A 12,939-nucleotide genomic window follows, 5' to 3' on the forward strand; every position below is an offset into this window, starting at 1 on the left:
AGGTCTTGCCAAGCATCGCAACGTGTGCTATTCTTGTGTTTTTTCGTGAGTTCTTGAGCTTTTGCAACGCTTGTTTTCTCGTATCAAAGCACAACACCAACGTGAACTTTGTAAGTCGAGCGTGCGCTCAACCTTGGCATACCGGCTGCCTCACCACAGTCCACGCCTTAGGGCACTCAAGTATCCATTATTGCGTTGGTGCGCCTTGTCATGTGGTGACCTGTTACCCACGCATCTTCTAGCATAGCTGCGACGGACTTGCTTGTCCCAGTACACGCAAGTACAGTCCAAGGGGCAAGATGGTGGAAGCCTTCCCTACAGACGAACAAGATTGTGAAGAACCTGTCGTGGAGGAGTTTCGGGATGAGGTAACAGATTTTGATGAAGAAGATGAAGCGAAACCTTTGTCGGGACGGCGAAAAAAGGCGGCAAGGGATAAACAGAAGAAATTTAAGCCTGGCAGCTTCGGTGCGTGTACGCTGAAGTAATGAGACATCTATTATTTTCACACTTATATATGTATATATATATGGCTGTCCGATGCGAGCCTAACATACGATGCGCGCTGCGTGTTTGCATGTGTTGCAAGAAGTTCTTCAACCCTGACAACGCTCCATGGCCAGCACTCGACGAGGTATCACGCGAGGCATTTACACATAATGATTCAGTATTCCTGAACTTAGGTGTGCCTGTGATGAGGATGCGTGCATGTTGGCACGTCATGTATTGGCGGGCAAGCTGTGGTCGGCAAGACGCGAACGCTGAAGAGTTTGGATGACACAGGGGCAGGTCCACTGCCAGCCCATACTTGCGTTCATGCCCGCTCTGGGTCTTGCCGGCAGTGGAAGGTTTAATTTCAGCTCACCTAGATGAATCAAACACTGTAGTCAAGATTTGTTGCCGTGGGCACATACAAAATGGTGTCATGCAAATTGACATATAAGAACACCGCGCTTACATCAGGGAAGCAATCCTCAATCGACCCTGAGAAATCAGAAAATGTGACTGCTGAAGATTTATTGGGGTGCCATATGCATGGGCGTCCAGTTGAATATGGGTCTGATTCGCAGAAACCATGGGGCTGAGCATAGCCGTGCTCAAAGCGATCAAGAGGAAAGGTTACTCGTTGCCAACGCCCATACAGAGAAAGACAATTCCCCTTATCCTGCAAGGTGTGGATGTGGTAGGAATGGCGCGCACAGGCTCCGGGAAGACTGCAGCCTTTGTCATTCCCGTCGTCGAGAGGTGAGCCATCTTGCATGCCCCTGCTATGCCCAGCATGCAATGGCGGAAAAAATCTACGCTTTTCTTCCCTCGCAGACCGAAGCAGAAAGTCAGGTCACTTGCACGAAACTGAAAGCAATTTGCAAGGAACAAATTGCGCAAGCACGTAGGCAGAATTGTCTCGACAGGATCTCCGCAAGGGCTGCTTGTTTAGGCATGGATGTTGCACGGTCGATCATTTGTTGCACAAGACTGCGGTGTTGTCAGCCGCAAGCAATAACGAAGCATGTGCGCTGTACATGTTAACATTTTGCCTAGCGGTGTCCTCTGAGCAAACAGTGTTAGCCCGCCCGCTGTGCAGCGGTGTGTTGTTGCTTTCAGCTGGTTTCCTAGTGCAGTCATCACTCACCGGAAGGGATGCAGTTTACTCTTGGAGGTTGCAGTCTTACAACGCAAAAGCAGTGGGAAAGGGGTGTGACAGATTAGGACCAGGTTCACCAATGCGTTGCTTGTGGATGAGGCCTGGAATGCCAGAACCAGCCCCATTCGCAAGCACTGTGTTTTCCGTGTAATCCCGGGGTTGGGGTCCACATGGACAGTGGCAACTCCAAGTGCTACTTGGGACTCCGGGTGGTGCACGCACACATGCAACAGACGCCATCATTGATTGCATGGGCATGCGTTCCCAAGTAGTTCTTGGAGTTGCCAATGTCCGTGTGGATGCGGTAGTGATGTGGAAAGATACATCAGTTCCGCAGCATTCCCACGGAAATGCACTGTTTACACATTGATCAACCTCATCTGCGTGTCAGTAGCAATGGGGTATTGCCGCGCACGGACGGAATGGACTCTGGGGCATGTCGAAGCTGCTGACGACTCGTCTTAAGCATCCAACTGAAAGCAGCTTGTTTGAATGATGGTACCAGCGCCAATGCTGCTACGTTGCTGAGCGGGCAGATCGCTGTCATGACCACCATTGGTGAGGATCTACGAGAGGCATTTATTGCAAGGAAAGGCAAAGCGACGCAGCAGGGTTGTTGACCACGCATGTGAACCAAACCATCCCGGTTGCCAGAACAGCCAAATCATGATGCAGGCTGAAAGAGCACAAGCACCACGGCGGAGCGAGGGCGGTGTTCCTGGCGCCGACGCGAGAGCTGACGTTGCAGACGTACAAGGTGATAGCTGAGATAGGGAGGCACACAGACCTGCGAACGGCCGTGCTGGTGGGAGGCGACTCCATGGAGGCTCAGTTCTCGGAGCTTGCCCTACTTCCGGACATCCTTGTGGCCACTCCCGGTCGCCTTTTGCACCACCTGACAGAGGTTCCCGGGTTCAATCTCAAGGCTGTTCAGCACGTCGTCCTTGACGAGGCAGACCGCCTCTTTGAGATGGGACTAGGCGATCAGGTTTGCCTTTAAAGTCATGCTCACACTCACTTGTTGAGCCAATGAAAGGGAAGGAGTTGACTCAGTAGGACTATGGCCTTTGACACGCTCCGGTCGAGTGCACGATTTGAATTGGAGGCAAGCTTGTGGCACAGTGATCTCTCGTGAACCATCGTGAAGCTTCGTGGTTCTGTGCGCGTCAAGAGCACATAGGATGTTGTTGATGCTGATGCCTACACCGCCAGAGTTGGGAGAGCATTGACATACAAGACAGATAGAGATACCTCCAAATGATCTTCTGCATCGCACAGTCTCATTTCTATTTGTAGCTACTACTTTAAGGGTGTCAGTTTGGTACGTCTTCCGGTTGACGACCCTTTTTTGTGCTCCGCCAGTGAGCTGTGTCCACATATGGTTACTCACCCTCAAGGACCGCTGCTCGACAGCCCAAGGGGTGAGAGACCTTGCTTACCGCGCAGAGTGACACTTGTGTGGGCATCCCATAGAGTATGACGTATGAGACAGAGATGCAATTGTATAGCTGATCAGTGCAATGTTGATGGTAGTAGTCATATAATGCGACGCTTATAATTTAGGGGAGACGGGGGCGTTTTGCAGGTGAAAGAGATCATGGGCAAAGCGCCCGAAACGCGGCAGACGCTTCTCTTCTCGGCCACGATGCCGGCAGCAGTTGCGGAGTTTGCACGTGCGGGGCTGAGGGCGCCCGAGCTCATCCGGCTGGACACCGACACCAAGATCTCCCCCGATCTCAGCCTTGCCTTCTTCACGCTGCGCCAGGACGACAAGCCCGCTGCGCTTCTGCAGCTCGTCACGGAAGTGCTCCCCCCCAAGTCACCAACCATCATCTTCACTGCAACCAAGTACCGCGTCGAGTACCTCACTCTCCTCTTCGAGGAGGTGTGTTTTCGTGCTGGAAGACCGCTCAGCAGACCTCTTGTCTGCTGGCGCATCGTATGCTTCATGGGCACATTTGGACATCCGCTGTCTGGTTCAACTGCTGGTTTGTACAGTGTGCAGATTGGCGTTTGTCAAATCACCAACGTTCCGCAATCAGAGAACCCTAGTTTTGGTAGTTTGGTGGGACTCTTGAGTGTGGACGCCAGGGATGCAGCATGAATCAGAGACGACGAGGACGAGTATGTTGTTTCTGGTCAGACAGATGTTGATCTGTCCATCGCACTTTGAATGAATTGGTCCAGCAGTGAACAGTGTGCAAAGCAGCATATGCTAGTTGGAAATGACATACGTTGTATATACACGCACGTCTGCTCGGTGCAGCGTGTGGACATTATGTTGCCCTCCCTGAGAGAGCGGTGGCGTGTACTATATTTTGTTCACATTTGAAGACTGCATCATCACGTGTTGTAGTGAAATCCCAACCTTGCATGCCAGCACAGTGTCCTGTAGTGCTGGCATCTCATTAGACCCCTTGAAAAACAAACAAGGCATCCCAACCCCCAGAAAAACAAACAGAAGACCAGGATAGGCCCCAGGTGATGAAGATGTATCTTTTTACAACACTACCGAAATCCACATGGACAAATTCAAGAACTACCTTAGTACATCTCTATGTTATAAACCATGCCACACCGTATGCTGAGCACACACAGTCGAAGCAGCCAGGGTTGAAACGCCCGATATCAATGCATGAAGGAAGTTTTCCCGAAACATCACATAGTGTGTTGTCGTGGTGCAGGAGGGCATCCCGTGTGCAGCGGTGTACGGTTCAATGGACCAAACGGCACGAAAGATCAGCGTCGCGAAATTCCGGAACGGAAAAGTGCATGTCCTCATCACGACGGATGTGGCGGCGCGAGGCATTGACATTCCATTGTTAGACAACGTCATCAACTACGACTTCACGTCCAAGCCCAAGCTGTTCGTGCATCGCACAGGTCGTGCCGCTCGTGCAGGTCGTACAGGCACAGCGTACTCTTTTCTCACGCCCGATGAGATCCCATATGTCATCGACTTGCACCTCTTCCTCTCCCGCCCGCTTCTCACCGTGCCCTTGTGCAGCACGGACTCCGATGTGGCCAAGTACGAAGACCAGTCTGTGTCATGGTGCGCTTCGCAGAGACCCACGAGAAATCTTACAGGCATCGCAATGTGCCGATCGTGAAGCGCGGGGTTCATGAAGGGCGAGACAGCCATCGCGATGGCTGATCTTGCACCTGATTGGACGGATGCAGCACTAGGAGCAAGGGGAACGCGTGTGTATGGCGAATGACGAGCTGCCCAAACCGATGAGCAAGTAAATGTACAGTGCTGATCGATGTTCACCTAGGTGCCTTCCAGCTCAGTTGTTACGATGCATTGTTGAAGTAGGACTCACTGTTGTTGCAACATGTGGACGCATAAGGAACCAGCACAGTGTGTTCACTCACAAGATTTGATACTCTGTGAACGTATTTCCATTATGGGGACACTGCCGGCCCCCGTTGTTTTGTTTGTAATACACATCTAGAGATGGACAGACAGATCAGCAACATTGGATTTTGCTTCCACAAATTGAACGCAACAAGGTAGCATTGGCAAAGGCAGGAAACGGACGAACAGGATAGCAAAAATGGCGCTGCTGCTCACATGAGCCAAGACACCTAAAGATGGCAGCATTTTTACTTGCCGCACAGGTTGGGGTCATATCCGGAGGCGATGCTGGACATAGTGACGGAGTCCGTTCGGAACATCGTGACATCGAATCCCAGCATTCTGAGCCTGGAGAGCTCGTGCACAAATGCTTTCAACCTGTACAAGAAGACTCGGTCGTTGGCCAGCGGCGAGAGCATGAAGCGAGCGAAGGCGCTGGGGCGCGAGGGGCCCCACCCCTTGCTGCTGGCTGTCGCGAGCAAACGCAACTACGTCGACATTGACGCGGAGACCGCTCGAAAAGACTTCACTTCCGCTCTCAAGAACTTCCGCCCTGCAGCCACAGTACTCGAGGCACAGGTGTGCTGATGCCCTTGCTGGCACTGTACCCGCTAAGGCTGCTTCTTTCATATCCCTCCCTGGCCAATTATCAGCCAGAACAGATGGAATCATGGCTGTCCGTACAGAGCAATCATCGGGGTAAGCTGGCCTCCCCATCAGCTTGCTGACATGTCCGGCAGTGCTTGTGGGATGCCGCCAGAGCGCAGGTCCGTTTGTGCCATGGTTTCTGACATGTCATGTGGGACAAACAAAGGAGGGCTGCACCCTAGCCTTTCTTCGGCAATGGCAAGGAAACAGAATCGGCTGACCGCAGTTGCACGAACCAAGAACTTGCACTCACATTGACGCTTGGCAAGGTCCGTTGCTGGTTCATCATCAGCGCGCTTGACAGTCTGGCAGGAACACCGTACGACCGCTACATTCGCTGATCAAGAAATTCCCCTTTGCAGCCTTTGGTGACACCACTTGCCACTTGAGCGGGCTGAACAAACAGCCCTCCCCGTGGCGCACCCAACCATGTCATTCGCGATCCGGCATGAGCTCTCAACAGGCATCTGAAGTTGAGGCTCTGACAGCAGATTTTAAGGCTGTAGGGCATGCAGGTTGCGCAAGGGCGATCAGGCCACGTGTCAGTTGCAGCAGCGCATGGCCCGAACATGCGAAAGGCGGAGATCATGCGTCAAAAGCGCGAGGCACACGCACAGACAATACAGAACACACAGAAGGAGATCGAGAACAGGCAAGCGACCTCCACGGCAGAAGAGAGCTTACGCGGTAGCAAAGCACGGGCCTGCGCAGCACATGTGGGCCTCGAGAATGGCATCGGCACCGGCCGCTTCCAAGACGCTGACTTTTTCATTCGACCCACCAAGGAAGGGGAAGAGCGCTATGCAGATGAGGGCTACTCCATGAAGGTTCGCAGCTGACATGTGTTGTTGTTGAACGCATCCGCTCTTGCTGATGTGATTGCAGGAATGCTGTGCAGCTGTTTCAACAGTTGCCTGTTATTTATCATTCGTGTTGAGGCGATAGCACTCGCATCCGCCTTCGGAATCAACCCGCAATGCCATGCTACATGGACTCGACACAGCTTTGCTGCTAACCGTCAACATATGATAAATAACCGTAGATTGCAATGGATTATGCCATTGGTGTTCAGCATGCAACTGCAGCTTTGTAAGTCCTTTGCTATCACAACAATTGCGTGACTGTCCGAGTATACTCAAGCAGCGCCTTCCATGCCGATGGGAACGTGTATGGCATCGTCGTACACTCACCACATATCATCGAACATGCATCAGGGTTGATGAATTGCGGCAACGGAGGCGCATGAAGCATTCGACATGGAGTGTGCGTGTGGCGACTGTTAGGAGGTACCCTTCAATGCCTTCCAGATGTTGAGCAGACACATGCGTTGCAGGAACAAGGGCACAACGCAATCTCGGACGCAGTGATGGACATGAACGCGGACGATGGGGAAGGGATGCAGCAGCAGAAGCGCAGGATCGTGTGGGACAAGAAGTCACACAAATACGTGCAGCTGCAGAAGAATGAAACGGTGAAAGCTGGGAAGCGTGTGCGAACTGAGAGCGGTGCCAAGGTAAAGTCCGCCGAGAAGAACGGGGAGCTCTTCCGAAAGTGGGTCAAACGAACTGGCGGAAAAGTCACCGACGTCAAAGCTGCTAAAGGGGGGCAGGCAGCCTTGGCTGGCAGGTGTGTCCCGCTCTTAAGATTGCCAACTCATGCGCTTCTTGCAGACGACTTTCAACGACTGTCAATCCAACCAAACAACCTTGAACAGCGTTGTCGAACTTTGCAGGTGGTACAGGCCTTACAGTCTTTGCAGTACACAGATTGAGCCCCTTGACCTCTGTATTGTATCCAGGCATGCATTGTTTGTTGCCATTGACATCCAGCATCAAGGCGATGGTTGACTTTGACTTTCCAATGCATGCAGGTTTGAACACGGCGGACGTGGCTGGGCCAACCCGGTGAGTTACAAGCGAGCGAACGCCAACGTCAAAGATGACATGAAGACCGAGGGAGAGATGCGCAAGGAACTCAAGAAGAAGGACCGGCAGAGGGAGCACTTGAAGACGAAAGCGGGTGTGAAGAAGAAGGCTGGAGGTAAATCAGGTGGAAAAAGGGGAAAGCGCAAGTAGGACGTGACGAGAGGGCGGCCACCTGTCATGTGCTAGTTGACATGTTGAAGGTTGCAGTATATCGACCAGCTTGTAAAATTTTGTCCCTTGCCACATTGTGCATCAGCTTGTGTTGGCCTTGGCGCAACAGGGTTTTGGCTCATTACCTGAAGGTTATCACAGGCACAAGTCTGCAGCTCAGGCGGAAAAAACACTGCCTCCTTGCACTCGCAAAACAAAACGCAAAACTTCATGGAGCCTCGGCGATTGGGATATTCATGCCCGTCCTGCAAGCACGGCCTCTCACACAAGCCAGGGCCCTGAGTGAGCATCAGTACCGGTAGGTCACGGTATTGCCTACACACAATCGAATGCTGAGTGTGCTTAGCACGGTCGTGACAAGTCCATCCTGATCCCCTCCCAAGCGGCTGCCACCGTCGTCAAGGTGTCGAGCAAGAGCATTGCTGGCTTGCTCACGTGTCAAGCCATGAAAGGGTCTAGAGCCGTTTCATGAACGAATTAACCACCCTCTCCGAGCGGCGAAAGCTATCATGCCCCAGGAATACCAAAGTTTATTCGATAAGTCTGCTCCACTTTGCGTGCATGCATTCCTTTTGCCTTGTCGCCTTGGAAATCCCGCAGGCGCCCATCTGCGCCCTTGCTTCGCTTTTTTGCTGCTACATACGACGTCATGTTGGGATCCACCCTCATGATTCGCTCACGCTCGATCATCTCGTACTCCTCCTGAGGGTCCAATTCGTCGGCGCCCTGCGAGAACGCAGAATTCTTCGTTGGAGTGCGACAACAGACTTGGAATGATGGGGGCTTCATGTGCGAGGGTTTCAAGGAACTGCAACACTTCTTAAGGGCAATGTAAAGCAATCAACAACATGAACACACATGCTTGGTAGGTCGTGCCGTTCAAGCATGGAAGTTGCTCAACAGGGAGTTCTCCCAGCATGTAAGATTTGCATCATGGTTGGCATCCATCAGCAACCTGGCAGCCAAGAGATATGTGACAGAGTACAATGGTTAGTGCGATTCACGTGATGTGCATGCTCGTGCAATCATAGCAGGAAATCATACTGGTGTGAGTGCCGACCCCTCAATTGCCAGCCACTCTTCAAAGTTCTGCAGCAGCACTTTTCGTGATTCGGCCACTGCCGCCGCCAGGGCATCCATTTCGATGCGCTGGTGCTTGAAGTTGTCAAAGGCTTGACGATACTTTATCTTCTCCTCCTTCAGCTGTGCCAGAAGGTCAAACTCCTCAACATCCGCTATTGTGGACTTCTGTCCTCGAGGGGCTGCGCTCCTACATTCCACAACCGTAAGTCAGATTCCGAAAGGAACTGAGAGCGAGATGATGATGATGTATCTTTTTACAACACTACCGCATCCATATGGACATTGGCAACTCCAAGAACTACTTGGGAATCAGTGCTACCATTACTTTCATCTAGCGTACCTGGACCAGCCTAACTTACCGTATCCTGACCTGTGTGAGATCCGTGAACAATTTACTTGGTGAACAGGCAACTCAAAACAGGGATCTGAAGTTATGTAGGCATCCTAGCAATTATGTGTGTTCACATGCTGGATTTGCTTGTCTGTAGTAGCTCGCATCTTGCACCGTCATCACTGCGTTATGCCTGTAAATGCTACAATTGCCATGCTGAGGATCGCTGAGCACGATGCAGACACGCAAGACATCCTGCACGAGAACTCGCACACCTCCGCTCGTTGACGAGCTCCTGCAACGTGTCGATCTCCTGTTTCATGGCATTCACAGAGTCTCCCAGCGCTTTGAGTCCGGCCTTCCTCAATTGGTGCTCACCCATCAGCCGTTTGAGCTCCGCACTCGCAGCACGTCCCTCCTCAACGGAATGCTTGTACTTGGCAAACGCCGCAGCCCGGTCGACGCCGTCCAAGCCATGCAGATGTGCTCGATCCGACGCGTCTCCACGTTGCGACGGCAGCCGGTCAGAAAGCACCGCATCTGACGGCGGGCGCGCACCGGTGGGGGCTTTGCCGATGTTGAAGCCGGACGTTGCCTCGTTTTCACCAACATGCGTCGTATCCTCTCCGCCGTAGGTGATCCCGGCTGCCCCGACGGCCCCGTCCTCCGCAACTGCGTTGCTCTGAGTCAGCGCCTGTGAGCGCATCGCCTGGTACACGTTTCGGCACTGACTGAATGTTTCTTTGATGACCTTGAGCGTGTCCATCGGCAGGTGCTCCACTTCCTTCTCGCCCTGCAGGAACTGCCAAGCCAGCACGTACAAGTCCCGTATCTCTGCATCCGAGAGGTCGCTGTACGTGACGCGCGTGCGCCCGCTCAGGGTGTCGCGCATTGCCAGCTCCTGCATGGTGATAAAAGTACTTTCGCATCCGCATGGACATTGGCAACCACAAGTACTGGTTGATCATGTACATGCAAAAGTATAACTTGTATAGTAGTTGCATATACCTTGCTGTTCCCGATACACGAGACAATGCTTATACGTGTATGCTGATGATGTATCTTGTATCGATTCACAACACGACCGCAACCAAATGCGTATGCGTGCATAAAATCTGCATGATTCCTGTAGCAATGCTGAACGGTTTTCCAGGTTTTGTGGACGCAGAAGGTGCACTCGCCTATGAGTTTCATTTCATGTGGGTTGGCTGTGTGCTTTACGTTGGAACGGCACTAAGCGGCATTGATGTCGGCAGCCGCAGAGGTGGCTTGGGAGATGCACCTAGGATGGATTGCCTTCGACACCGACTGATCATATTGAAGGTAACAATTGTGACAAATGCGACGAGATCTCTGTGCAAATTTGATGTTTTACGAACCTGCTTCAGCTCCCGAATTTGGCGCTCATATCGTTTGAGCAGCAATGCAGGGTCACTGCTCTCGTTCTGTCGGTTGTTTGTCACAAGCGCTTGAACGCGCGTGGCAAACCGCAGAGTTGAAATGGTCTCCTCGAGGTGGCGCTGCTCTGGCCATATGTTGGCGATCATTGCGGTCTTGGAGTTGCCACCCAAGGCGTCCTTCAACACTGAGGTGAGCTTGCATTGCCTGAAGGGAACATGTGCCTCCTTCCTTGCCAGTGCATTGACTGTCTGCATGACCTTTCACGCTTCAGCTGCCTGTGCCTCTTGAAAATGAAAGCTTGCATAGCATCTTCTGCTGTGCCATGGTGCTGGACGTGTGGACAATGTTGTACAACATCGCTCCTGATTACAGTCAACGAACAGACTGCCTGAATACTTCTGATGGAAAGGCTCCTACACTGAGGTAATGAAGCCTCTGCATGCACACTTGCATGCAGCAGATACTATTCTGATTCCGGAAAAATGCCAGATGTTGCCTCTGATGTAATTCCTTGCATACGCGCACAATCAGCATCTCGTATAATTTCGTCTCACCCAAACACATGTTTGCTCTATCAAGGTGTATCACAAGCTGAATGGCAATGCCCTGAAACGAGTCACATCTGGGAACCATCGCAGTGAAGATGACCACACGAGCACACCATTTCGAGAAACGAGAGACTCTTGTTAATGAACTGCGCTTCAAGCATAGCTTGTCCCCCAGAGCCACTCTTCTTCACGCGCTCAGAGCCAGCAAGGTCCACAAGGTTGATCTTGGCAAGAATGGCCCGCTCCTTGGCATCCGTGCTTGCGCGGATGTCCATGTGCACGGTGAAGAGCACGTGAGAGCGTGATGAGTTTGAGTTGAGCGTATGAGCCGCTGTGCTGCGAGCTTGCTCCCCCAAGAAGAAGAAAGCTAGTGCATCTTCCTCCGATCGAACCTGAACAAACCAGAGCGCTGACATTTCTCTCTCAGTCCCCTCTTGGATTGCCACTAAATTGTGATCTTCTTTTTCTTGCAGACTTCTCGTCGCAAATTTTGGCAGGGACGTTGGAAGTTTTCAGTTCTAAACCCTTGAAAGCAGACAGCTTTGTAACAGAAACAGGTTCTAGCAGCTAGCATTTCCCAAGTGGTTCTTGGAGTTGCCAGCGTGCATGTGGATGTGGTGGTGTGGTAAAAAGATACATCATCGTCATGATCAGCATGCAGAGTGGACGCTGCCTTCCGTGCCACGTGACAGGCACCCCGAGCTGCAAAGCAACAGCCGCATAGGTGCTTGCCGTTACAGTAGGCCCTCCGTTCCATGTGACAACCGCCCCGAGATGCCAAGCAACAACACGGTGCTTGCCGTTGCTGAATTGTCATTGCATCGGCAGCATCTTACGACCCATCCACCAAGCATCAACCTCACACGCCGAGTAAGGACGCACCAGCTTTTTGGTGAGCCCCTTGACAACAACGTTGCCATCGTCTTCCAGGCAATGCAGGTGGTCGGCGGTCGCTGGGTTGTCCGAGAGCAAATCGTACATCTGCTCGTTGTAGATCTCCAGGTACGAGACCTTCACGGTGTAGATACGGTCCACGCGGGTGTCGATGTCGTGGAAGATGTGTGCCAGCGTCCGCGGGATGACCCCTCGTTGCTGGTAGCTGCTGTGCTGCCCCGACATTGTGTAGGTCTTGCCTGCCCCTGTCTGACCGTAGCAGAACAGCGTGCTGTTGTACCCTTGCAGTGTGTTGTCCACCAGGTCTTGCGCCACTTCAGAAAAGACTGTCTCTTGCGTCGCGTTCTCCATGATCCCATCCAGCTGCGCAAAGTCTGACTGTTACGTGATCGTGCAACGCTCCAGGATGTGCACGGCTGCCTGGAATATAATGGCCACTGGCCCCACGACCTCTTAAAAAATGGGGACAGAAGTGCAGGGACACTGTGAGGATGATATGCCTTGACTTTCAGGTTTGTTGACCCCCGGCTGAGGTGCGTATCTCTGCCAGCATTTGTGCAATCCACCACAGCAGGTATTGCAATCGACGGCCTCCTAGGGTTGCGATGTCTCGCCACACTACTGCTGTTTCGTTGGACATTCAAGTTGTAGCCTGAATGCAACGATTTCGTGCACAGGGATCAAGGCACACCTGGAAGTTGAGGTTCTCCAAACTGTTGTTCGGACCAGCAGTGTCCTTCTTGGCATTTCAAGGGATATGCTGTTGCCATTTACTCTGCACATTCGAGCCAACGCACATGAGCTAGAGAGTGACTACCCTGGAAGTATTTGAATTCATGTTCTCCTCATACCAACGCAAGATATTCGGAGTGTTCACACTGATGATCATGGGCACATTCCGCTATAGTATCGATCTCGTGGTGTAATTGCAGAGC

General features: G+C 52.2%; 2 protein-coding genes across 2 annotated transcripts; one reads left to right on the top strand and one right to left on the bottom strand.

Moving 5' to 3' along the window:
* Positions 1-299: 299 nt before the first annotated feature.
* LOC149809705 (DEAD-box ATP-dependent RNA helicase 29-like) lies at positions 300-4,755 on the top strand. The gene is made up of 5 exons (XM_089994680.1): positions 300-468; positions 1,071-1,245; positions 2,321-2,633; positions 3,231-3,530; positions 4,330-4,755. Exons 1-5 carry the CDS (start codon positions 300-302, stop codon positions 4,753-4,755), a joined length of 1,383 nt encoding a protein of 460 aa, XP_089850806.1.
* Positions 4,756-8,254: 3,499 nt separating this feature from the next.
* LOC149809706 (kinesin-like protein KLP1) lies at positions 8,255-12,382 on the bottom strand (the record flags this gene model as incomplete). Its single annotated transcript, XM_089994681.1, has 6 exons — positions 8,255-8,473; positions 8,792-9,017; positions 9,437-10,062; positions 10,541-10,810; positions 11,224-11,502; positions 11,993-12,382. Coding segments are annotated over 6 exons (2,010 nt in total), but the record flags the coding sequence as incomplete, so codon positions are not given.
* Between the last annotated feature and the right edge of the window lie 557 nt (positions 12,383-12,939).

Source organism: Nuphar pumila, unplaced genomic scaffold (genome assembly GCF_984573655.1).
Source record: "Nuphar pumila unplaced genomic scaffold, dmNupPumi1.hap1.1 HAP1_SCAFFOLD_876, whole genome shotgun sequence".
NCBI lineage: Eukaryota > Viridiplantae > Streptophyta > Magnoliopsida > Nymphaeales > Nymphaeaceae > Nuphar > Nuphar pumila.

Bases quoted from the DNA above. Each gene is read 5' to 3' on its own strand.
- LOC149809705 (XM_089994680.1), top strand. From the start codon at position 300: ATGGTGGAAGCCTTCCCTACAGACGAACAAGATTGTGAAGAACCTGTC. The intron at 469-1,070 runs GTGCGTGTACGC...TCTGATTCGCAG, and splicing joins ATTTAAGCCTGGCAGCTTCG to AAACCATGGGGCTGAGCATA. The intron at 3,531-4,329 runs GTGTGTTTTCGT...GTCGTGGTGCAG, and splicing joins TCACTCTCCTCTTCGAGGAG to GAGGGCATCCCGTGTGCAGC.